This window comes from Spea bombifrons, chromosome 1 (genome assembly GCF_027358695.1).
Source record: "Spea bombifrons isolate aSpeBom1 chromosome 1, aSpeBom1.2.pri, whole genome shotgun sequence".
Lineage (NCBI taxonomy): Eukaryota > Metazoa > Chordata > Amphibia > Anura > Pelobatidae > Spea > Spea bombifrons.
In genome coordinates, this window is record NC_071087.1 from 18153734 (window position 1) to 18181676 (window position 27943).

At 38.1% G+C, this 27943-nt stretch overlaps 1 protein-coding gene across 2 annotated transcripts in view; it reads left to right on the forward strand.

The window, feature by feature from the left end:
- The window catches only part of STIM2 (stromal interaction molecule 2), a 61816-nt gene extending 43145 nt beyond the window's left edge, over positions 1-18671 (forward strand). Inside the window, exons 4-12 of one of the 2 annotated variants that reach the window (XM_053458350.1) lie at positions 6684-6795; positions 8790-8905; positions 8989-9166; positions 9413-9590; positions 10367-10534; positions 11288-11388; positions 12644-12882; positions 16275-16476; positions 16971-18671. In XM_053458350.1, the coding sequence (XP_053314325.1) occupies positions 6684-6795; positions 8790-8905; positions 8989-9166; positions 9413-9590; positions 10367-10534; positions 11288-11388; positions 12644-12882; positions 16275-16476; positions 16971-17451 (1775 nt within the window). In that variant the 3' untranslated portion in view covers positions 17452-18671. Of the gene's footprint in view, positions 1-6683; positions 6796-8789; positions 8906-8988; positions 9167-9412; positions 9591-10366; positions 10535-11287; positions 11389-12643; positions 12883-13417; positions 13767-16274; positions 16477-16970 lie in introns of those variants that run through there. The other variant, XM_053458351.1, reaches the window with a different exon arrangement.
- Positions 18672-27943: the final 9272 nt, after the last annotated feature.

Sequence of the window (27943 nt, forward strand, 5' to 3'; positions counted from 1 at the left end):
GTCAGTTTTTGTTGTTTTTTTTTTTAGTGGTTCTCCAGCCCCACACCCCACACCCCACATCGCTGACATGGTTAGATTGAAAGTACGCTAGCTAATAATCTTGGGCAAGGTTTTCCATGGGGTGTCCTTATTTTTGGATTTCATCCATGTGCGCAGCCTGCAGTAAATCCTGTCTTTACCGATCTCTCGCACCGTGTCTTTCCCAGACGGATTTAGCCCGTCATATGGTGGTACTAACCTGTGCTGACATCAGGCATTAGTACATGAAGCTGCATATTCCTGAAAATAAATTGTGCAATGCGTGGCTTGTGTATGGGACCTCCGACACTCTGTGTTTGCGTGTACATGTATGTATATACAAATGGGGAGGTTCTCTTATGAAACATTAATGAAAATACTAATTACATACATATTACATACATAAGACTTGCTAAAGAATGAAAACGGACTTGAATGATGGGAGTTCCCCTGTAACAGATGGTTAAAATGTATTTTGTTGTAAAAATAATTCAGCCTATGTGTTTGCTATTTAGGATTGTCTCTTTTTTTGCAAAAAATCTATTAATCATTATTCACAGCGTAGAAAAAATATTACGCTAGAGTGGTGAGTCAACAAACAAAAGAAAATCCAGTACAGCCTGTAAGTGTTATCCACAAAAATGTTCTAAATATTAATCTGGATAAGAGGTTGTACAATGAATGATTGTAGTAAGGCTGGTTGTGTGAAAGCTGGGCAAGCCGTGACACGTACTACTGAAGCATTAAGTTTGATACAAAACTATCACCGTAAGAGCAAATCTTTTGGCAAAAATCTGGCCAAATTCATCACCCAAGGATGGCGACGTGTAAAAATGGTTTTGAAGGCGTTTGGCGCATGTGAGAATGTCAGTGCGTGTCTATGATGTGTGCTTATCACGCACGTCATTGCTGTTTGTATGTATATAATGTCGCTTTTGTCAGGGTTATGTAAGCTTTATAAGGGGTGGTTGGACAAAAGTCTCCAGAAGCTTATTTGCTTACTCTCTGTCCACATAAGAAGTTAAAAACAGAACTTTAAATGGTTTCTTGCTTTTGTCTAGAGTTGTTTCCTTAAAATGTTTTTCTGCTTTGCCCATTGATCTTTTCAGCTATTTAAATCTTGAGGCTCAATTAAAGAGTAAACGGACAAAAGTCAGTTTTTTGGGGGTTTTTATCTTTTTTTTATTTTTTTATTTATTTCTGTTGGCATTCTGTCATAGCTAATGAAATACTCCCCTTTTTATGTTGCTGTCTGACAGCATATGAGCTGTAGTCACTATAATGCTGAAACCAGGGGCTTTCGTTCAGAAACAGTACAGGGAGTCAGCCGGTCTAGGTAATAATCACTTTTATAATAGTGAAATTATAAAATCATTTTCAATAATGATATATAATAATCATTGAAAAGAAAAAATGTCGGTGCGCTAAGCTAGTCACAGGCTCAAATAATACAAATGTATAATACGAGGCCTACCAAACAGGATTATATAATAATCATTGCTCAGTGCAGGAGATCTTCCCCAGTCTTACCTTGTATTGTACCTTTATTTCTGCAATGGTTGCAATGATACCTTTTGAAGAACAGCATCAGAAATGAATTTGCTCCATAAATGGTTGCTCTTCACCAGGAACTTGACCACCTTATTTGTCAGAATTTCACATTTAGCTTCCAGAATGGACGAATACAACAAACTTCAAAGTCTCATTATAGACGCCCCAGGAAAGACCTTTATGGTTCATTATTTGGCCAAAACTGCGGCCACCCAACTGTGAGGGCTGTTATGCTGTGAAAACATCTAGGAGTGACAACCGATCAGCTGCAAAGTAGTAGTCCACACAATCTCATAGAACAAAGCCGCAGATTGCCGAATCCTGTAATAATCACCTCTCTTGTATTGAAACTCTCTGTAAAGAGTTCCACGCTGCCTGTGGAACGTTGGCACGTAAGCTGTTCAGGAGCTTAAGGAATTGGTCTTCAAAGGCAGAGAGCAGTTGCATACAAGCCTAAGACAGCGATGCCAAGCCTCAACTGGAGTGGTGTAAGATTTTCCAGCATTGGATCTCTAGGGTGATGAATAATGCTTCACCATCTGACAGACATCTTTCAGTTTTGCGAAAGTCTGGACAACGCTGCTTATCTTCTCAGTACCAACTGTGAAATTTGGTAGAGGGTCAACCACGTATAAATGATTTCATAATTCCAATGCTTAAAACTGCCTTGTTAGATGTGTCCCTATTTTTCAAATTAGAATAAAAACAGAGACTGTGATCATTGAGTTGATGCATAAAAATACAGTATTCTGCTCAGAACTGCTGTTAACCCCTTAAGGACAATAGGGGTTATTACTCGTAGTATATTGTGGGACAATGGCTATTTTAACATTTTTCGGTGTTCCTGTTTAGCTGTGATTTTCTTCTTTCTCATTTCATGCTCCCACACATATTATATATTGTTTTTTTCAGGACAAACAGGGCTTTCTTTAGATACCATTAATTTTATCATATCATCTAATTTACTATAAAAAAAATGATAAAATATGGGGATTTTTTGTTAAAAAATTACTTTTTCTCACTTTTTAAACAAAAAACTTTTACTCATCTGCAAAAACGAATGAAAAAACCTGCTAAATAGATTCTACTATTTGTCCTGAGTTTAGAAATACCCAATGTTTTTATGTTTTTTTGCTTTTTTCTGCACGTTATGGGGCAATAAGTACAGGTAGCGTTTTGCTATTTCAAAACCTTTTTTTCCAAATCTGGTAATTCTTCCCCCCATGTGCCATTTCGGGTATCTTTGAAGCCGGCCAATGCAATTTACCCCATCAAGTCATATATTTTTAAAAACTAGACACCCCAAGGTATTTCACATGCTGGTAATTTAACCCTTTCCATGCACTAATTTTACCACCAGCCTTTGTGAAACTTTATGGTAGTAAATTTTTTTGTATTTTTTTCCACACACGTTGTACTTCAGGTATAAAATTATCGCTCCTGGTATATGTCCGTGTCAAACAACACCCCAATATGTGTTCAGTAACATCTCCTGAGTGCAGTGATACCCCACATGCATGGGTTTGTTGGGTTATTTGGGAGGTAAAAGGCCGCCTTTGTGAGGTGTGTATTTTTTGGCCATTTAGACATCTGATCCTACTGCCCCCATGTCCCATATTTGGGACACCTTTGAACCCGGCCAATTCAATTTATCCCATCCACTCATGCATTTTTTAATACGAGACACCCTATGGGCATTTGTAATGCCAATATTTTAACTCTTTCCATGCTGGAATTTTTGTAAAGATAAAGAATTTTAGGACTTGCTTATTAATTTTTTTTTTTTTTTTTTTTGGTGACAGTGGGGATTTTTATATGTTACCATATTATTTTTATTTTTTTAAACATTTTTTAAAAATTTTTTTTTACATTTTTTTTTATTTATTTTTTTACTAATCACTCATTAGTGAGCTGGGCTCCATTGACCTTGTATGGTTGGATGCAGTACCTGCATTCAACCTGCAGGAGGAGCTCGAGAGTTCACAAGAGGGTCTGGATAGACCCTCTGTGAACTAAGATCTATTGTTAATTCCATCCTGTGAATGACGGCAACGTCATTCACAGGATGGCACTTGTGGTTGCTCTTCGGAGCAATCACAAGGTGATCGGGGGTCGGGGGCTAGTGTTGCTGATATGCCTCGATATCGAGGCATGTCAGTAACACCATTTATGCTTAGGAAGCGATTCAGATCGCTTCCTAAGCTGTTTTAGCCGGGCGCCGCCGCGATCTTTCATGATCGGTGCGGCGGCGGCCATTTTTCTTCCGGGGAGGGCTGCCGAGGGCTGCCCTCCCCGGATCCACGGTCAGCCTCACTTGGGAGGCTTCCGTGGATGCTGCAAAGCCGCCGATCGCGGCGAAAACGCCGCGATCGCGGCGATGCAGCTGTTTAACGGCAGCCCGTACATGTACGGGCATTGTCGTTAACCCGTTGCACGGCAACCCCGTACATGTACGTGGATTGTCGTTAAGGGGTTAAACAGTAGGTGCAAAGCTAAAGAACTGTGTGAAATGACTGCCTGAAAACCGAAAAGTCTTACTACTTACAAATAGATCACTAGCATGTTAAAGGGGTGCCTTAGCCATCATATACACTTTAATGCTGAATGTTTCATGTAAATTAACATTTCTCTCTTATGCGAATGCTTGGAGGGATTCATCAAAAACCCCTATAAGAATTTGTCCTATTTTCCTGCTCCTGGGCTTGCAGGACGTGTGGTCAGCTGAAATCATCTTCTGCTTGCCAGTGCTTACATGCACCATAGCCATAGTCTGGCAGTTCCAGCGCCTGCTCATGCAATACCTCCAGGGTGTAAGGAGATTGGTTACAGTGAAAATCAGACATTGGATGGAGTGGTGTGCTGCTGCTCTGAAGCTGAAGCTACACTCCACTAAAAATGCGTATTAAAGTACTGCTTTGCTATTTATTCTTCATTAGCGGGACTGCATTGGTCGCTGTAATAAAAAATAGATTCACCCCCAGTGACACAGAGAAAATAAATATACATACACATGGTGAGGATAAAAAAAAAACGCATACACTGCAGTGTTACCCACTACATACTGTGTATTTGTAACATGGCATTCACAGGACAAGTGCTAACCAAGTAGCAGTCTCCTTAGAAGATAATGAAGCATTTATTGATAATTGTTAAATTGCTATTTGTTAAGAAAAAAAATACATATCTTTTAAATCCAGTTCTGCTGTGACGTTGGGTATTGACTGTCTAATTCCAAAATGATGGCATAATAACCATGTACTTTTAACACAGCGGTAAATATTAGGGGACCAGGGGTTTGTTATATTTCACATTTTAGTAGGAAAGCCTGAATTCACATACTTTAGCCTCATTTACCATGCTGAAGGAGTTTTGATCTTTGCTTGTTTATAACATATCGCGCATTTCTGCAACAATATCTTCCCTAATTGAATTCTTTCACAGTATTTATTATGTCATCGGCTTAGCGTGCATGTCCAAGCCTGTAATGTGCTATTTCATTAAGTTATTGTTATTATGTTTAGACCCTGATCTTCTCTTTTGTTGCAGAGTTTTAAACAGACATCATCCTTAATATATTTAATCTGCTTAGTGTAAACTAAAAGAATGCCTATGTTTTACCCTAGAGTCACCCAGGTAATTCTTTCCCTACTGTATTCCGCGATCATAGCTTCGCAGCTGGATGCATAATCATTTCCAATGGAATGTTAAGCCACCCGGAATTTAATTTAAATTTCCCCTGCCTGTTTTTGTAGCTAAAGCTAGAATTAATTTACCAAAGTTTAACTTGGCTTTATATATAATATAGCAGAGGGGGGGCATCACTGTCACTGCATTTTAGTGGTTAATGTATTTTGATTCCAGCCTCCGGGTTGTTAGCTGTTAAGCTCTGACCAGAATGAAGCACCCTGGTTAAAATTAAACGGTTGTGTTCATCCCATCTGCCTTCAAGTATAGATTTCATGACCAATAATATTTATAAACTCGTATACATTCTTTCACAAGCACATTTAACCCTCCCACACCGGCTATTTTATCCTTCATGTGAATAAATGTTTTAGTATATTGCTGGTTTATTGCTCGATTTTCATATGGAATGTCTTCATTTTTCTTTTATTTTTGGTTAAATTGCATTTCATTTATATTTTCATGTTTGCCATGTCAATTTCTTAAAAAATGTATTTACGTTTAAACTTTAGTACTTCTTTAAAAATGAATTTCCATCTTCCCTATTTAAATTTCTCAGAAAAGCTCCATATTTAGCTTCTGTGTGAGGATATCCGGAAATGATTTTTTTTCTCTCTCTCAAGTATAGGTTACACATTTCGGTCTTTTGAATTAGGTTGTCGAATATTTCAGAATTGGACAATAGTATCAGTTTGTAAATACGTCTCCTGCGTGGATTAAAAAGGAGCTATGCGATTTGTCTGTGAATTTGTATTATAAATCAGTCCAATCTTATGTTCTTGTAAAAGAAAGCTTCTTTTGCCATTGAGGGTAAAATTACTTATGTTTGATACTCATGCTTTTACACTAGTTTGGACTAGATTGAATTTAAGCCCATGATTTTATTAGATCAGGATCCTCCCTTTAAAAATAAATATTATGCATTATGAAGGGTCTACTGTTAGTGAGCGTCTCGTAACCTCACTGGCTGACCTTGAAAACTGCAGAGTTAATGTGGGCCGATTTGCCAGGTTAAGTTTTCTTTAAATAGTGAAGTTGGGTAGTTGAAACTGCAGCTCGCCCTCAAATATTTCAGTGAATAAACCCCTTTTGTGTTAAATTACACGAGAATCCTTTTCACTTGCTTTTAATCCCCTGTTGAACTTGGGCTGTCTGTGACCTTAGAGACTGCAGTTCTAGAAATCAGCAGTGGCTGACAGCCCATATCGAATGTCTTCTAAATCACCTGAAGCTGTGCTGTCGGCACAGTTACTGGGCTAAGTCTGAACTACAGGCCCAGAATCCATTTGTAAACGTAGTAGAAAAGGCTAAGCAAACCTTCTAATCTGGATGATCCCTCCAGCTGCAGTTAAAGATCACAAATAAACCACTTTTTAGGGTTTATTTAATTGTAAGACTTACATATATATTTTCTATTTCTTTTTTCCCAGTTCATAACTGGACTGAAGAAGAGACCTTGCAGTGGCTGCTTGAATTTGTGGAACTTCCGCAGTACGAGAAGAACTTCAGGGAAAATTCTGTGAAAGGAACAACTCTTCCAAGGTAACTTGCTTAATGCTTTTTAGTGGACAAAGCCTTGTGCAGTAAATAAAGTTGTAAACATCAGTAGCTGGACCATGTCTACATAAGGAAGTAGAATTAAGACATAGGCCAGTGTCCTCCAGCCTAAGTTACTCATGGTAGCAAAATAAAAATGCCCTCTTAGTTTCCATTTTTTCCTGAAAATCAAGGCAAATTCATTTATGGCTCTGCATGTAGCATGAAATCTTGGATAACAGCGATTTACATTTCAAAGCCACTTTTAAATATATATGATATAGACACTGATACGCTATATAGTACATCTCAGAGCTTTACAACTCTTGCACAATAAACAAAACAAAAAACACTAAAACAGCGCCTTGTACTCAAACAGTAGAGAATGCCTTCCTTGTATTAGGTGGCCTGTATTAGGTGGCCTGTTTTTCCATGTGTGAGATATAGCGTTTGAGATGCATGGCCTTGTGCAAATCCTAAGTAAATATATATAATCTCCACTTTTTAAAGTTAAATACACCCGTTTGTGTGCACTTTTTATATTAGGTTTATCTTGTGTATGAAAGCTTTCTCGGTTAAAGAACAACCTGCTTTATCATCGCACATTAGAAGTGTTTTGAACTCGGGTACAGGAGCTTCTGTCTGAATTCTCACTGCATGGTAAATGATCATGTACGACCTTATGTATTATTTATGCTACGTGTTTTGTTGTTAGACTGTGTAGTTTGTCATCTCCATAGTCTTTTTACATGGTGAAGATGATGAAAGATACATGATCGTTTCCCAGTGTGTTCAAACGTGATAATGTGATCCAACAGTTTTGGTCCATTAATATAACATTTACGTAAGGTGCTAAATGCAAAGTGTTGTATTAAACCATACTTGTGCTTTCTGCATATATCAGGATTTTTTTTTTAACATTGTGTTATTTTCTTACGTTTTCTTTTAATACATCCTTTCATTTTTACCATATCAACAACCATTTGCACTTAAATAGTATAGAGTAAAAAAAAACAATCTGCAGTTTAATTCTGTCTGACAAGGGCTATTTTTGAAGCAAATACAGACAAGCCAGAAGACTTATATATTAATCTCTATATATACTCTTCATGTATACAATATACATTTTGTTGCATAATTTTGTGTACGATTTTTAGGCCACTTGATAAATTAATGGTGGTTATACGTCAGGTCAAAAAAGCTCATTGATTAGGTATAAAATTATATTCTGGTGCAACACGTTTGAAAAGCGGGCTTATTACCATAGCAACCAACAGACTTACGCTTTATGGTGATTAGACTATTTTTAAAACTTGATATCCGTTTCCTTTTTGATGTTACCCCGGTTGAATGTGCTGGATTCATAGCGTAAACATTTTTCTACAAAGCTATTTGTACAATCATACCTCCATATTGAACCAAAGACTTTACTAAGTCGTTACATGTAAATATATATATATTAGTCATGCAGCACCGTGTAGCCCCATGTTAACATTTTCATAAACTAGTGCAGTGTTTATTAAAATGAAGAGTTGGCTGTTTGAAATCGCACTATAATTATAGTAACGTTTGTAAAATTTACAGTAAAGCGTACATTTTGTAAATACTGCATATTGCGGGTGGGCCCTGCTGACGTGGTTTAATCATTCACTTGGTCTTATTGGTCTCTCAAGATTGTAAGCTTGTTTGTTTTGGGTTCTATATATTTCTATGTGCAATATTATTACATAAGTTATGGTGGGTAAAAGGTGATGGAAACCCTTCCATTTAAATTTAAGGGGGTAGTAGAAGCATTATTAAACACTCATCTACAGACACCAGACAAGCCAGAAGGCTTGTTTTTCTCTCAGAAGTCTTATGGTGCTGCCACAACCACAAGGGATTCTGGGTAGGTGCATGCAAATATGTGAAATATTAATACGAATACAGGCAAAATGTATACTGTACGGTTTTTACGGATATCGACTCTATTCATACATACATTTTTTTTTATCCCACAGGATAGCGGTAAATGAACCATCGTTCATGATTTCACTCTTGAGAATTACTGATCGTAGCCACAGACAGAAGCTCCAGCTGAAGGCTCTTGACGTTGTTTTATTTGGACCATTAACAAGTTAGTGCTTCAGTATCTTGTATCCGTAATTAGTTTCATATAATTTGTGTTTTTTACTATAACTGATTTTAATATATTTTTAGGACCTCCTCACAACTGGGTGAAGGATTTTGTGTTGACGGTTTCTATTGTGATTGGTGTTGGAGGGTGCTGGTTTGCCTACACACAGAATAAAACATCCAAAGAGCATATCTCACAGATGATGAAAGATCTGGAAGGTCTTCATAAGGCAGAGCTAAGTCTTCTTGAACTTCAGGAAAGGTAATATTTTAAGAGTTGATAACATTAATTCAGTAATGTGACTAATACCTATGTCTGAATTGATACTTCTGACTCTTGTTAAAGTTGCAGTTCCACCTATCGTGACAATTTTAACGGCAAAGGCAGCATTAAAAACATAATTCCTTTGTAGCCTTTTGGCTTTCATACAGACTGTGTCTATGGTGGCTGCAGCATTTAGTTTTTGTGTTGTTTGTATTGACACACTTTTTTTTTTTTTTTGTCAAGGCTACACAAAGCCCAGGAGGAGAACAGAACAGTGGCAGTGGAAAAACAAAATCTGGAACGTAAATTAATGGATGAAATGAATGATGCAAAACGAGAGGCTCACAGACTGCGAGAACTGAGGGAAGGAGCAGAGTGTGAGCTCAGTCGGCTAAAATACGCCGAGGAAGAACTAGTACAGGTACGAGAAGTGAAGCAGCACTTCAGCGCACTCAGACTGTGTATGTAAACATACAGTAGGTTTTGCTAACTTTTGCAGCCTGTAACTTATTGATGTGTTATCTTGTAGCTTTTATGTTGTGACCCTGTTTTCATAGTGTCTTTGGCTGCTTGTCTTAGTATGCTGAATGCATGGTTCTATTTGTGGTCCCAATACATTTCTTATTTCAACACAATGTACTAAAGCACAGTAATATTGGTTTTAGCTCTGTCCATATGATATGTCAGTAACAGAAGGGTATTTTAAGGAAAATAAAAGTGTAATGCCTAACAAGCATTTGTCTTTACAGGAAGGCCTGTGGGGGTTACAGAGTATTTTACAAAAATCATGACCTTCTGCAAGGGATAGATCCCTTTGTTTTTCCTTTGACATGTTGGCATTGAGCCCTGGGTAGGCCCATGTATATCTCTAAATCTAATACTAAGTGTTAATGTGATTGTCATGAAATCACACGTACAGTGGCATTGGGTTGGATGCAAACCTACCAAGATACGGCTCTTGGTTTCTTTTCACCTGGTTTATTTCCATGCTACCATTACTTGCTCTGCGTCCTGGAAAGTTGTAGCTGCAGTTTGCAAAAGTAAATAAGTAGACAAACTTGACCAAAGAAGCTTGGTGTCACCATCCAGAAGTGTGTGACCTCTTTATTTTAACCCCTTATTTCTTAGAGAACCTTTGAGATACTACGAACAAATGCTTGGTATGTGAAACTCAAATATTAACATCTTGTGTTGTAGGTTCGCATGGCTTTAAAAAAAGCAGAGAAAGAATTTGAACTTCGATGCAACTGGTCTGTCCCTGATGCTCTCCAAAAGTGGCTTCAGCTAACTCACGAGGTGGAAGTTCAGTACTATAACATTAAGAAGCAGAACGCAGAAATGCAACTCGCGATAGCTAAAGAAGAGGTCAGACTTTTAAGATATAAATAGTCATAATTACACAGCTCCTGTGTTTGTTTTTAATACCTGCTTTGTGTCTAGATTATCTTTCTTCTAATTTTGTTGTAAACGCTATTGTTCACTTTTGACAAGCTTGGTTCCTATCGGAAAAAAACTTGATCTGATTGCATGAAAGCTTATAATAAAAATATATATAAAAATCTGTAGCATTAAGAATAACTAGCATTGTTAATGAGCAAACACCATGAACTGTTTCACCAGAAGTTAATTAGCACATGACAGGAATGATATCATGAGATATCCCAAGGATAATGTGAAGGCTATTTAGGATGAACTATGTATGCAGATGCCTGCAGTTTTATATCACAAAAATAAATATTATTTTCTCCATACATAGCCCTGTAGCCGTATCTTAGAGCAACAATTTACAGCTGGCTATACACTTTTAAATTACATTTATAAAGCAACTACTTAACACGGTGGACATTTAAATAAACTTATTCCCACTCTAGAATATTGGATATGTATTGTGTGTGATGTGCTTGTTTGCCTTATATAAAGCTTGCATTGTTCTTCACATTGTCTGCTAAGGAATTAGTATAAATTAGTATGGCAGCTTGGCATATAGATCCTTCTTAGTCTTGGCACATCCTAGATTAAGAAAATCTATTGTTATTTTGTTGATGTTCCTGGTCGGGCCTGAATCTTCACAGCGTTCCCTTGCACACTAAATACCTCATATTTATTCCTTTTTTCCAGGCTGAAAAAATAAAAAAGAAGAGAAGCACAGTTTTTGGGACTTTACATGTTGCACACAGCTCATCGCTGGATGATGTGGACCATAAAATTCTTGAAGCAAAGTAAGTAGCAAGGATTGGTTTACCTTGATAAATAGGTTTATTTATGTATATATATATATATATTAGTGCTTCAAGCTTAGCTATAAATCTAATCTTAATACAATTTTATGTTTAATGTTTTATATAAGTCACATTAATGTTATTACTAGTTTTCTACATGAGGGATTGTGAAACATTATATAGTGAATTTTGATAACCTGTTTGCAAGAGGGTTAACGTTTTAACTCCCTGATTCACTTTATTAAGGCTTCAGTTAGCCCTGCATAATGTATAGTGATATCAGGGCGTTGAAACATTTAGAACTCTGTAAACACATTAGCAGTGCTTTTTCATGTACCATCACCCCAAGTGCATCTTAGCAGATATATGACATGGCCCCAGTGCCTTAGGTTTAATACCCAAATGTAGCTTTAAGGCAGAGATAAAACTGGGTTTGACTGTCCCTTTATGTTGATTATCTCATACAGTCCCAATGGGATCGTTTGGAGGAAACTGAAGGAGTATAAGGCCAAACTGGTATTAGCCCCTCAAAGCTCTTCCAACGTGAACCTGATTCTGTTATTTAGGCAGCAATTATTTCAGTGTTCAAAATGACTTAACAAATCTAGCATCTTAAAGGCAGACAGTGCTTCGGCACGAGAAAATACAATTACATTTAGACACAGAATACTTGTCAAATTATGTACAAGAAGGCATAAATTTTCTAAAGAAATCTAAAATATTTTTTTATATCTTATATTTTAAGAAAACAGCTCTACAAATTTTAGTAGCTACCAGGTGACCAAAATAAAAGTTAAAATGTTTCTATTAAAGGAAGGATTCTAATTCTTCCAGACTCCAAAGCTATATGAATGCTCCACCGAGCAGCTTACAGATGCCAGTATGATCTGGAGCCGAGTGAGCAGTGAGTGTAATACAAAGAAGTACAAATAATTGTAAGAAACCGAGAAAAAAGACTGGTGCAACATATTAGGCTATCTGGTAATTAAATGCCTAAATAGATTAATAACAACAATTAAAGATTTTGTGCATGTTAAAAAAAATGCTTATTAAAAAAAGCAATATATTTAGGCAACTGGCTTTTGACCCCCTTGGAAGGACTCTTTTCTCCATAGTGTTAATGGGCCAGTTTAACTGGCTCATTGAGCAGTAGCGTGGCAGAAATCCTGGACCTGCCGCCCTAGTAGACATCAATGTTTTTTTTAAACGACGCATTGTATTTTGTTTTAATCATTCACTGTAAACTGTTTCCTAGGAAAGCCCTTTCTGAGCTGACTACATGCTTGCGAGAGAGACTTTATCGTTGGCAACAAATAGAAAAAATGTGCGGTTTTCAAATAGTACACAATTCTGGTTTGCCAAACCTGACATCTACACTGTACTCGGATCATAGCTGGGTGGTGATGCCCAGAGTTTCAATCCCACCGTATCCTATTGCTGGTGGCGTTGATGACCTGGATGAGGACACACCTCCAATAATCTCCCAGTTCCATGGTATGTGCCGCTTTCAGCGTATCTCAGACATGCAAATCAAACATTGTGGCTTTTTTTGACGTAATTCAAGCTCCTTGTAAATCTACCTTAGTGAAAAGAGCAAATATTTACTTTTTTTATATGCATTTTTAGCTGCGCCTCTATTTACCAAAGTCTTCTACATTACTGTTGTCTGAACTCCAAAGCATTTTTAGGCCGCTTTTCAGGTTATATAATCTGTTGTAGTGAATTATTAAAAATTTATAACATGCCATACAGTAAGAATATATATTTTTTACTCCCTCTATGCTCCTCCAAGTGTCTGCCCCTATAGCAAGCTCACATTAGATATGCTTCAGTACTTATGTTCCTGCACTAGTTATCAATCATATGTTTGAAGTTATAGGACAGCCATACTCAGGATCTTTACACAAATGCACAGTGATTTTTTAAAAAAAAATAATTATTTTGGTACGTGAATACAGTTTAAAATCCTAGCTTTAAGCTGTATTTTTCCTTCAGTATTTTTTTTTTTTATTATTATTCTTTGTAACAGGGCTGTCCAACTGGTGGAGTGCAGGCCGGATGCAGCCCGCAAGAGACCTATGGATGCACCGTGACCTTCCTTAGAACACCATGTTTTTTATACTTAGATCAGCCCATGATCTGTATTTGGCTGTTTAGGTAGTGGGCTTTAAGAAGTCAGCAACGTCAGATCCTGCAGCATAGATAAGGTCCTTTGCTAGGGGCTATTGAGTAGAAAGGTGGAAAAGTTATCAAGGGGAAGATTAAATCCCCAAATTCCCTTAAAAACTGAAGTTGGTAAATGCAAGTTCAATCACGAGAACATTAACCATGTATAAGAACACAGAAGAACAGTTGTTTTTCCTTGGAGCCCAAGACAATCTAAAATAAGCACTGTGTAGATGTTAGGATGTATGTACTAGGCTATTGGTACTAACTGTTATGATTCACAGTTCAATGGTTTTAGTTTTAAAAACATTAATAAAGCTAAACCAGGTAGATAGGGTGTTGAAGTGCCAATATTGATAAAATACAGGACATATTCTGTGAAATGAAAACAGCATAGTTTTCAAATATTTATGCAGGCTTTCATAGTTCTGCTTATATGGGAACTATAACAAAAGCAAGATGGATGTGAAAGTTTTCCTTGCATGCTGTAAGTGATGGGAGGTCATATATCATCGAGCGCTTCTACCCCCCTTTCCCTGAATCACTTTCTAAGACAGTATTAGAGGCACTTGTCCAAATGTTAAAGTAGTAAAGAGGGCATTCTTGAAGTAGCTTGAAGTTAACTTGTGATAAGAGAGCACGTGTATGGGTGCTCCCAGGTCGTCTCCCTCTTGCAAATGTATTCACCAATGAGCCCAAGATCACCATGCTTGTATCATTGTGATGCTATCTTACTAGACAGGGTACAATGTCACTGCAATAAAAGGATGGGGACTTAGATTTAAAGTAGTGTTTCTCATAGAAATATATTTCATATTAAAAAAATATTTTTATTAGTGTCTGTACCTTTTTAAAATTGATGTGTGCAAACTGATTGGCCATTTAGTTCAGTAATTTATAAAAGCTCAGAGCAAAAAATAAAGCAATTTGCATTTGATTATCTTGTTTTTTTATTTTTGGTTATTAAGCGACATAAATAAAAATTTACTGTGGGATTTTTTGTAGCATGTGTACAATATACATAATACGCAAGTTTTAGTAACATAAATAATTTTAATATGCATTATATAGTTAATACATTTTGCTAATGAGATATCAGACATATATATATTAAAAAAAATAAATCATAAAATGTATTTTAAAGTTATATTTAATTGATTCAATATGTTCATATGCAAATACTCAAATTGAAATAGCTGCCCCAAAGGATTGGATGTGATATACAACATTTTTAGTTTGCCACCCATTGCTGATACTCATATGAGGCCTTACCCATTACATACTTGTGTGTTATAGTTTATAATGAACATCAGGGGGGCAAGAAATGACATTAGTGCATTCAATAAACCAGTTGTGCATTATGAAGGTCAATCCTATGACCTTCTTCAGCAAGAAAAGTCAATTTGGCCAAATATAATGTACAATAAGAGTTAATGAGTTTTTAAACACATAGTCCACTTGTATAATTTCAAACAACTGAACTTGCATGGCTGTGTTATATGTAGTCTGGGCATGTGATATCTCAAGAGATGTTTTTTCCAGTCCAGTCTTTTATTGCAGGGGGTTGACACATTTGGTTTGGATCTTGAAGCCAGGCAAATAATTTAGGAGCCAACTTTTCTTTTTCTTCCCCAATCACCTTTTTATTTTCATATATCACCCCTTGGTCTGCAGTTAAAAGATAATTATTGGGGCACTACAACATAAAATGCACCTTTCTTCAGTGATGCATCACTTTGTACTGTACTGCAGTTAACCTCTTAGTGACCAGGGGTATTTTAAAACATTAAGACTTAAGCTTGTATTGTTGACCATTATTCTTACTTACACATGCTAACACCATACACTAGTAGACATGCACATGCTAACGTCTTATGCTCGCAAACACCAACAATTTACAGGAACACACACACTAAATGCATAACACCATACACGCTAACACGACACTCTTATACACATGCACACACTATTCAACGACATACACACACTGGCTAACACTATACATATATAAAAACACACATTCTAATACTATGGAAACATACACACTGAATCTGGCACTACAGTACAGTAAACAATACTGACCCTGGCACTATACATTTACATACACTGACTCTGGCACAATACATATACACACGCTTACAGACTGACTCCAGCACTCTACATATACACACTGACTCTGGCACTACAGTGTACACTCGTAGAGACCTGCCACTCAGCTGCCTATTTTCTGCCATTGTGAATCCGGCGCCCTACGCTTTCCTGCATGTTCAAGTCACCCTCTTCACAGCGTCCCACAGGAAAGCATAGGGTGCTGGATTCCCAATGGTAGCCCTGGCCAGATTTTACCCCCTTGTCCTACAAAACCCTGGGTGCCAGGAAGTGGTTTCTGGTCACCATGGCAACCTGGAGCTGTTTTATTGTAATGCTATTGCTACAGGAAACTTGGACAATGTTCCAAGCTGATAATGCTCAAGTATTTAACCTGCATTACATTGTAAACAGAGACCTCTAGTGTTTGAAAAATTGAACTGCTGCAGAAATCAGTCAAACCAGTGGTTATTGAACATTTAATATAATAATAAAAACATTGTTATATATATATAAATTAGCCACATCTGCAGGCCTAATATAAAACAATCCTTGGCCTATGTGCTTGATGTATTAAATGATACATTTTGTGGTATTTGTGTTCATTATTCTACTGTGTTCTCCCCCCACAGGGACCATTCTAAAAACCCATGGGAGCTTAGCGAGAAGCAGCAGCATGTGTCGTTCTCGGCGAACAGTTATTCCACCTTCTCCTAAGGCGCAGCATGTCCTACAGTCACCTGATCCAGATATCCTGTCTGTGTCAAGTTGTCCTGCTCTGTACCGCACTGAACAGGAGGAGGATGCCATCTATTTCATTGCTGAAAAGCAGGGGTATGAGACGGTCACAATTTATTTTTGTATATAATTTTTTTTAGTCACCCATGTGACCTAGAACAAGAGACAGTAAGGAAAAGAGGACAAACGTAAATGACCTGTAATGCTATATGGTTTCCATTGGATAATTTGGTATAGATGAGCAAAGTAACAAGCTTCCATATGATTTCTGACTATATTTTGCATTGTAAATCCTAGTAAAAAAAATTGAGAATGATTTAATTTTTGTTTTTTATGGACTAGCCTCTGTTTAAATGTTAAGTTTTCAGTCTAAAAACCTAGTTTTAATTTTGGATCTGTTTTAATTTTTAGACTAAGACAGTAGATGTTCCACAAAACAGTGGAAAAGAGCACAACAAAGATTACTGTTTGGCTCCTAATCCTTTCATATTACAGTCCTGCATTTCTCTCTAGAACATTTCAAGAACATTCAAAAATTGTTGACACCACTCTCAAACAACTAAAATGTGCTTTTATTTTGTGTATTAAAGGGAGACCCAAGATACCGGTTCAGAATGTGATTCATTGAATTCTTCCATTGGAAGAAGACAGTCTCCTCCCTCAAGCTTTGAAGTGCAGCTGGTTACTTCTGCCATTAGGAAGATATCAAGAGAAGAAACCTCATGTGAAGAATCCTTATCTGGAGACTCTCCTTTAACAGCAGATGTTTCTAAAACATCTCCTGATGCAACAGGTCTAACAGAAAGCCAAAGCATGGTTTTTAGTCCAGCAAGTAAAGTATATAACGGTATTCTGGAGAAGTCTTGCAGCTTGCACCAACTTTCCAGTGTTATACCAATCTCCAAGCTACCACATCCATCCTTCCCTTCCTCTTTAAATGATGGAAAGCCAGTCCAGGAGGTTCATGGCATCCCTGTGCTAAAGACACCATCTCATGAGGTGTCCCAAAATGGAGAGAAAAGCAAGAAGCAATCTAAAATAAAGGTCCTTTTAAAGAAAATATCAAAATAAACCCCTTGACTGAAAACAAGGAAACTTGCCTATCATATTAGAAATGTAGCTCCTTTTTGGAGTTCTCAAGACTGGATGCTTCAGAATTTAATTGTCCACTAATGTCTGTGAAGGTCAAGCCAACAATCCCTGAATTTCATTGAAAAGTGGATCTGTTTACAGTCACTTTTTCTATTTATTTCTGCTTTTAAGTTCTTAGTTATGTTTTTTAAGAAGCCACTTCGGACACATTAGGCTTTAATGGACTAGTAAGCCTTACCTGGGCTTGCACAATATTCTTGTTTACTGGAGCGTCTTCTTATCTTTCCACAGAAATATGAAATTTTACACAAAGGACTAAATAACTTAAACGCATTGCACTACAGTTTTCCAGAATGGAAACAAATATTTGCAAGTGATATTGTTTTAAGATTTGTAAAATGACAGATACCAAAATATCTGTTTTCACTTTTAAATCACCTGGATTTTTAAGTAAAGCCTAGAATTTCTAATGAACGGGATTTCCTCAGATCTCATACATTTTGTATGTGAAGCGTGTTTAGAATTACTTAACTTTCAAGATAAATGTCCTGCTGTAAAGATTTTTTTTCCTTCTGTCCCCTCCACCAGGACTTTCACCATATTTTTGACAAAGTTATAAACTGTATTATATATGTAGATACCATGTAACAAGAGGATATGCTCTTGGCTCCTTATGCAAGTGATGATGGTGAAATTTAAGTGAAAGAATGGGTTTGTTTACAGGCAAAGGGTTCCTTGATTTGTGGATCTTCGCATTATAGTTGGAGGCATTTACTGTATTTTGGGCTGAAACCCCATTGTTACATAAGCATGCACACATGCAAAATAAATTTTTGTTTATATTATTGATAAAGTGTTACAGGCAAATCTGTTTTACTAGTTCAAAATTGACACCATGGGTATTGTTCCATTTGTATGCCATATGCATTTCGCACGGCCCAGATGACTAGGAATTGCAGTGGGTGCCCTGACTACTCCTAACAGATTTCTGGTTCTCTGCTACAAGAGATTTGTACATGATGTAACATACTGAAAGCCACTTTTAACTACTAATACTTTTGCTACTACAAAACATAGGTCTCATCCATTTTGCCAATAGTTCTCCATTAATTTGTTTGCCTGTTAAAATCAGAATCACTATATTTAGATCTGTTACATTTCAGGATGTTAAATTTTCCAATAAACTAATTTATTCGGTTTCTGGAAAGAGCTTTCTTTCACACGTATTGACTATTTCCTGGCATTACTGTTATCTGTATTACAGTTATTCTGGCATATGATGTAATTACAGCAATGCTCTGAAAAATACCCCTCGTCTTCTAATCGGGGTCGTCTTCTAATCAGACCTCAAATAGAGGTCTGATTATGAGACTAAGATCCAGATCCCCCGCACCGCTGCAGGGGACCTGGATCCTCCTGTGCCCCCCCCCCATTTAACACCCCCCCACATACACTTACCGGTGCGTCCGCTGCAGCCGGGAGGAGGTGTGGCTAGCAGCGGGGGTTGTCTGCGTCCGTCGCGCATACCTTCCCCGACTGTCAGAGATCAGAGTTCCCCGCACCGGTGCGGGGAACTCTGATCTCTGACAGTCGGGGAAGGTATGCGCGACGGACGCAGACAAACCTCCGCTGCCAACTCCACCTCCTTCCGGCTGCAGCGGAAGGAGACGTCAACCCGCTGCCCCGGCAATACAGCAGGAAATTGGAAGCACCGGTAAGTGTGTGTGTGTGTTAAATGGGGGCATAGGGCATTTCTGGAATGCCTTATACCCCTATATGCCACTCTGGCACTTAGGGTGTTAAAAGGCATATTATGGGGCAGAGTGGCATATATGGAGGTATAAGGCATTTCAGGAGGCAGAGTGGCGTTAAGGGGGCATTTAATAGAGCACTCTGCCTCCTGAAATGCCTTATACCTCCCTATATGCCACTCTGCCCCATAATATGCCTTTTAACCCCCTAAATGCCAGAGTGGCATATAGGGGTATAAGGCATTTCTGGAGGCAGAGTGCTCTATACAATGCCTTTTAACTCCCTTAATGCCACTCTGCCTCCTGGAATGCCTTATACCTCCCTATAAGCCACTCTGCCCCATAATATGCATTTTAACCCCCTAAATGCCAGAATGGGATATAGGGATATAAGGCATTTCTGGAGGCAGAGTGGCACATAGGGGGTCAAAAGGCATACCATGGGGCACAGTGGCATATAGAGGGTTAAAAGGCATATCATGGGCCACAGTGCCATATTGGTGTGGCAAGCCTGGGGGCAGATGTGTGTAACTGGGGGGCAGGTTGGAAAATACAAGGAAATAAAAACAAAAAAAAATTTTTTTCTCAATCATAGCTTTTATTAAAAAAAATAGTTTACGTGAATTAACATTTACTGGTAAAACTTTTTTCCTTTAGGGTTGTCTTATATTCAGGCTTTTTCTTTTTTTCCTAAGTTAATATTCAGATTTTGGAGGGTCGTCTTATAATCGAGCAAATACGGTGTGTGTATATGTACATATAGATATAGATAGATAGATAATCAGTAAATATGACATGTCTATCATGTCATTGATATTTCTGTATCCAGCATTGCAACGATTTGCATTATTTTTAGAATATGAACTTTCCTTGAGGTTTTACCCCCTCAATAATGCACAAACAAAACAGTTTTGTAAATATTTTACTTATCATGCCATATACATTACAGATCAAAGCAGATGGAGGGAAAAATAGTTTTCAGTACAATAAAAGGTACACTGATTAATTTAGATTTTCAGGAGTGAATGCGTATGCGGGAGGGGCTTTAACTTTCTCTTCACTCTATGATCAAGGGGCAAGTTTCTCCAGCATGAAGGACTGAGTTTGCCACTTGTATAATGCATGATGATGAGACAAAGGACCTTACTGTGGTGGGCTTTCATATTGTAAAGTGAAGCCAAGGAGTTGAAATCAACCCTCCTTTTAGTGGAACATTTTGTTCAACTTAGAAAAAAACACAATCTTTCACATATATGCCTTTTCAATGGGTTTAACCACATGAAATAAACATTTTGTGTTTGACATCACCATATTGCCTGCTTTGGAGTCACATTTGAGTGTGAGCATAAAATATAAGACAATTTTACTTGAATAAAGAATTATTTCTGGGATAGGTTTGGACTTTAAACTTTTTTTTTAGAGTGATGTTTGTTCTGTATTTATCTATGAAAATGATAGTTTTGGTAGAGCAAGTGGAATGGCACCTGTAAGATTCAGTCCACCAGCTTTAAGCTGAATGCCAGTGCTTTGGACGAAAGGCTTGTCTTTATATACGGCTATCTCAAATATCAGTCTGCATATAAAGCTGTGGATGCCACGGTCTCAATTACAGATCCTCCTAAAATGAACAAAAATCTGTCATGTCATCAAGAATTATTTAAATAATATCTGCCTTTAATTTAAATAGTAAAAACTACAGAGCTATTTGAGGCTTGGATACGCTGCTGATATTGTAGATTTATTTTTGTACCCCGCTGGAGGACTTTCATAATATCTAGGAATATTTAAGAATTAAAATTATAACCTATGAAATATATTGGTGTGTATGGCTGTAGGTCGTATTTTAGTCTCCCTTTCTCGAGTCAGAACTCTAGTGCAATTCAATCGGTGCCTTAAGGTAATTTGTACTAGTATAATTCTGCATAGTTTATTAGCTTCCTGACCACAGCATATGCAGCTATAGCAAGCGGTAATGTAAAATGTTCCACTAATATAATTTTAAGTGTTTGCTACGTGTCAAAAAGGTGTGGTGAGAGCATTGTGTGTTTAACGTGTGTAATATCTAAATACTGTGTAGCTTACTATTGCCCTCTATACAAGTATAAAGCCATAACATCATAAAGTCAGTATCACAAGTCGCAAGAATCGACTGTATACGTTGGAAATGCCAAGGCAATATCTATTTCTTCTTTTCCTTTCTGTTACCCATTACTTCTTTTTAAGGACAACCGGGTCCCAAAACGTCATATAGTTCCTACTCCAGCTTTCCAGCTGGACCAGTTTGTCTCTGGTCTCGATAGGATCAGTGAATATTAATGAGTTCCCATCATGTGTCATGATTAATCGCGTAGGGAATTCAGTAAGAAGTTATGTCATTGAATCACATTCTGTGGTTTCTTATAGCTATATAGTCAGAGAACAGATTTATCCGTGTTAACTTTTCAGGTCAGGGCTTGTTCTTGAATTCCTTCAGCAATACATTTTTTTATCTGCAAATTATTAAAGAAGACAATGACGTCCTTGGGGTTGTCTTGGTATGATGGGAAGTCTGATTATTATTTTGAGCTCTATAAAGATTTTCCTTTAACAGGTTATTTTCTGATTTTAGAGACTCAATTTAACTTGAGTTGCATCTCTTTGCTCTGTGAAGTAACTCAGTAACTCCTTGCAGCATAAGGTATACTCAAGACAACCTTTGAGTCCAGTAAAGAAATATTTTATTTACCAGCGAGCTCATCCTTCCTACTTGCCCCAGACAGAACCAAACTACAAGTAACGGACTGCACCGTTAATACCTGAAATGTATGTTTAAGTGCCAATTTTGTCTGGCTTAGAGTTGTGTCAGTTGTTTGTGTGCATTTGAGATTGTCAGGGTGCCTGAAGCTTATTAGTGTGACAGGAGTGCTTCAGCACAATAAGTGTGAGCAATTATTCATTGTCGCTTGAGGATACATTTGTTTTTGAATTAAATTGTGTAGGAAATGAATAGTCATTGCTAAATAAACAGCAAAGTGGGGATAGGCTTAAACCCAAAACAAGAAAATCCCCTGTGCACTATTAGGAAAAATGCCACTTACTTTATAAAAAAGAAGAAAAAGAAAAAAAAAAAAAAAAAGATTAAACCCAAGCAGGAATAGGTATCCAGAGGCAATGATTTTAATTAACAGAGGGAGGTAGTCACAATATGTAAAATATGTCATGCTTATGGGAAAACAAGGCCCAAAGCCATAATTTATATTTCAAAATTAAATAGTAAACCTCTGTGTTTTTACAAAACCTTTAAGGTGGATTTAATGATAAAATTCGGACACTATATGAAATTAGAACTACTACCACCTAGTGGCAGAATGACGATTTGTTTTTAAAGAATGGCTATGCATTTGAAGGAAACATGGCATCCGACAGCAATCAGGTTTTGTTCAAATTTGCTCATTGACTACAGCAACTGCATAGTTTACGTGCGTAGAGCTTTAACCCCTTCAGGATAGATAATAGTGCGAAACTAGTAACCACGGGGTCCCACTGCAAAAAATGCCCCTGGACTCCCCAACATCACCAAACATGTCCCACAGTGCCACCTTTGCCCTCAAACATCTTGTGATTGCTCCCTTTGCTCCTAAATGGCTGGTCTGTGCCATCATTGCCTGTGCCCTTTGCAAAATACTCTCTGGCACACATTCGTAAGCACACTTACACAATGCTAACATATCCATGCCTATACATACTAACACACATGTACACACTGATTCTAAGTTGATGTGTTACAAGCAGGAAAATGACAAGGGTCAAAACTCCAGCCTTTGTGGGGTGTTCCTGGTTTTCAGTGGTCAGTAGAGTAGCGGGTGACACTCATCAAGCGGGTGCCCGGAGGCCCGACAGCCACCTAACGCAGGCCCGCATCTTAATGCTGTGGAGCTCGCACACTGTGCGAGGAAGCTCTTTTCCCACCCAGGTTCCTACTTCCGCTGCACAAGAAAATAGTTTTTTCACACGATGTGTGGGTGCCACAGCAGTAAGTTGGGCCGTGCTGGGGGCCATGCATAGACGTCTGCATGGCCCCAGTGATGCTCTGCCAGCTCCTGGATGAGTGACATCTGCAACAGAGGTAAGGGGGTGTGAGAGAGTGAATAAGTAAGTTTTAGTGGCAAAAATGGGACAGGCAGGCTGTTTCAGGGGCAGAATAAGCACAGGAAGACTGTTTCAGGGTAGGGTGACCACATGTCTCGGATTGCCCAGGACAGTCCCGGAATGGGACCTTAAGTCCCAGGCAGCCTCAATCCAGGACAATGTACTTTTTTTTTTTTTTTTTTTTTTAACGTGGATGAGAGGGGCACAACCACTCAGCAACCACTCAGTCTCTTCTGCGAAGCCTCTAGCTCGGTCGCAATGCCGACATGTCATATTCCGGCGCTCAGCAGAGAAGCAGCGCGCACCGCGGCAGACCAGGGAGACAGAGGCCTCATGCTCCCAGCGAGGGACTTCTGAAAGGTAAGTGAACTACAAAGAGGGGAGAGGGGGTAGATGGTGAGAAAGGGGGTAGTAAGAATGTTGAAATGAAGAGTGGGAATTAATGTGTACATGAATTGTGTGACTGAGTGGGAGTATGAATTAATGTGTGGATGAATTGTCTAAATGAGTGAGTATGAATTAATGAATTTGTGTGAATGAAAGTGTGAATTAGTGAGTGACTGTTAAAGTGTTTGTGTGCATAGATGTATAATTGATTTGTGGAAAGGCAAAGATGGCACAATCAGAGTGTTTGAGCCTTGGGGACCAATGTGGCACAGGCAGGGTGTTTATAGGACAAAGATGGCATAGGGCAGGCTGCTTGGGGACAAAGTTGACTCATGCTGGGCTGTTTGGGGACAAAGATGTGTGTAACTTGGGTGCTGCTCAGGTTCTATGTGGGGAATGTGGACGCCAGGGCTGGATTTGGGGTGTGCAATGCTAAGTTTTTATGTGAATTCCAATTGATCTGTACCTACAAAGCTGGGTTTGTGTGTTATTCTCTTGATCCATATGCTACATTTCCATACGTTATTATTGTATACCTGCAAATACAGGATTTGTATGTCTGATTCTATGCCTTCAGTGCCGAGTTCACATGTGAATTTCAATTGAGTTATGCTGTACCATATCTGTTCAGTAAATGTTATTTTAAACATATTTAATTTATAAATTTGTGAAATAAATATTCTTGCCAACATTATTTTTTTGTGAAGGGGTGCCACATACAGGATCCGTCCTGAGTGCCAAATACTCTAGGTAGGAAAGCAGGAAGGAAGGAAAAGCAGTGAACCGGTGACATTGCCATGGGCAGGGCTGGCCTTAAGTGTTCTTCTCTGGCGCCCCCCTAGGCAAAAAAGAATGGGGAAAATTCTTGTAACAAACAACAAGTTTTAATTAGAGATTATTTATTTGCAACTGCAAACAAGTACAATAAAATATAACTGGAAACACTGGTAACAATAATGTACCTTAAATACATTAAATACAGGGAAAAAAAACTGCTAACAGTGCAATATTTGTAACAAAAACATTTTTCCTTTAAATATTGAAAAAATTGGAAATATTTCCTTTGCACCCCCACCATGCATGATACCATGCAATAACTCCCTCTGCTCCCACACATAAAAAAATATATTTGCCACACTAACTGCAGATTAGGGGAAGACTGTGAAAGTCAGTGCAGTCTTCCTTCCTTCTGACCCTACCATGTGTTTGAAAGGTCCTCTCTCCCGTACACTTCCCCAGAGCCCCTTTGTCCCTTCATTCACTAAGCCTTTGTTTTCCTTTCTCCCTGTAGTTCAAGCATAGATCAAATAAACAACACATGTAACCAACACTTGCATGTATAGCATTGTAGGTATAGTCCAACAGAATAACACTCAAACCCAGCTTTGCAAGTATAGATCAACTGGGGATCACATGTAAACTCAGCACTGAAGGTATAGATCAAAAAACCAACTCATGGAAACAGCACTGCAGGTATAGACCAACCAAATAAGATATACAAACCCTGTATTTGCAGGTATACATAAAGAATGTGTGGAAACACAGCATAGCAGATATAGATCAACAGAATAACACAAACACCCGTCTTTGCATGTATAGATCAACTGGTAATCACATATAAACTCAGATGCAAATTGCTGAACAAGTAAATGCTGGTTCTGATAGAAAGGTGTCAGAACACACAGTGAATCTCAGTTTGTTGCGTATGGGGCAGCATAGCCGCAGACCAGTCAGGATGCCCATGCTGACCCCTGTGTGTGTGTATTGCTTACCTGGAGAACACATGGCACCAGGATGCACTATGGGAAGAAGGCAAGCCAGTGGAGGCAGTGTGATGCTTTGGGCAATGTTCTTCTGGGAAACCTTGGCTCCTGCCATTCATGTGGATGTTATTTTGACGTGTACCACCTACCGAGGCATTGTTGTATATTATGCACACCCTTTCATGGACACAGTATTCCCTGATGGCATTGGCCTCTTTCAGCAGGGTAATGCGTCCTGCCACAAAGCAAAAATGGTTCAGGAATGGTTTGAGGAACACAGCGAGTTCAAGGTGTTGACTTGGCTTCAAATTCCCCAGATCTCAATCCAATCGAGCATCTGTGTGATGTGATGGACAAATATGTCTGATCCATGGAGGCCCCATCTCTCAATTTAGAGGACTTAAAGGATCTGCTGATAACGTCTTGGTGCCAGATACCACAGCACACCTTCAGAGGTCTAGTGGAGTCCATGCCTCGATGGGTCAGGGCTGTTTTTGTGGCAAAAGGTGGACCTACACAATATGAGGTAGGTGGTAAAAATGTAATGACTGATCGGTGTATAGTTTGTGAGTGTATTTAAGCACTCTCATGTCAGGTAGCATTCAGTCATTCATTTGAATTTGCGCTAGTATACTTGCCATACAGAGTCACATGTACTTAGGTTCGAGTTGACTGCTTGCCATAAAGAGTCAGATCACTGTGGTACTTAATAGTGAAAGCCATGCAAAATATCACATAACTGACAACAACATCGTGTAGGTCTACAAATAAAGGATGTTTTTTTTTTTAAATTAAGTCGGTACTTACCTAGATTACTGCATCTTGCCCCGTGTTTTATGATCAAGGAAAAAAACTGCTTTTTCCTCTATAAGTATACTTGCTGCAACAACTCATTTGAATGTCTGTTTTTCTTCTGCAGGGATATAAACATGTAATGTAAAAAAAATATGTTTTAGCAATACTGCCTAAGTATTTGATGACCAAAAGGATTTGTTTTATTGTATTTTTCTGATGGTAAGAAGAAAAATTATTTGAAATGTTTTGAAACTAAAGTTTTGTTTTTCACTTTATAAAAACCTATTCCAACTTTTTTTTTTGGTGCCTTGTCATAGTATGTGTGAGCAGAAAATAAAGAGGCCATCAGAAATTCCATTGGGGTCTCTACAGACTCCGCAGGGGCTCTACTACACTGACAAACCATACCTACTGTGTTGGAATTTAATGCTGTTTGTGTGACGGCACTTGTACAGACATTACACTCTGTATGTCAGCTCAGAGCCCGAGTTGCTGAATCTTGATGACAGAGAGGAGAGCAAGGCTGTCATCAGATTGTTGCTGCAGTGTCAGTTTTAACCCATGACATACCAGGTGCATCATTAATCTTAAAAGTAATCACTTTGAAGTATCTTTTGCTCTTGCATTTAATGTTAATGTAGCCAGTACATCAGCTGTCGCTAAAAGGGTAAAGAAACATCAGATTTGGAAAATCAGCAGTTGTCAAGATATATCTGAGTTGACATTCAATTTAAGAGACCTTTGAATTTTTTTTGCTATGTCTCCAAAATGGACTTGCAAAATCGATGTCTAATCAAGAAGAAACCTTTATTTGCCTGTTTTACCAGCTCATGCAGTATTTGTTCTGTTCTATTAGTTCCTGCCTGCTAATGTTATTGTTCGAGTCTAGACTTGAGCTTGGTTCTTCTGGGCTGCTGCTTGCAGAGCACTTATGCCCAGGGTTGCTTCGTGCTAACAGAAGTCCACACTTTCCTACCTTCATTGGTCCTGGACTGCTACAAAAATAGGCATTTTTAATTTATTTTTATTTTTGCTTAAGCTTTTCAATTGAAAATATAGATACAAACCCTTTATTGTGAGAATGATGTTGAGTTAGCTTACTGTATATGACAAGGTGTTGCCCTTCTCTGAACGTTTCATAATTTGACAACCTGACTCCTGTGCAAAATAAACATACAGTATGATCAGTGTAATCTTTAGTGGAAAGAAAAGGTTTCACGTCATCAACTTAGAAAGTAATTTTTATTTCTCTAAAATTACGGTAACTTGCATGATCACTATCTAAGTAGGAAGAAAAAAACATAGTTCATGTTTGCTTTCCCTTTCAGAAAATATAGTTTGTTATTTTGGTAGTGCTGCAAAATACTATTGTTACTGCACCGGTCTAGACTGGAAATATGGAATGGAATGTGTAAACTGTGTTACTTGCTGTTAATCTGTTGGATAACAGGTTGTGTTCAGTTTTCTACACACACACACACACACACACACACACCAGTTTATGAAACACATAAAAATATAGACATTATACAGATATCTTATGAACTACTTCTGGACTACCCATCTTCTAAATTCTATATTCTCCTTAAGATACACTAACCAGACAATCCAGATTTGCCCATAATTCCTAGCATCAAAACTGTCACT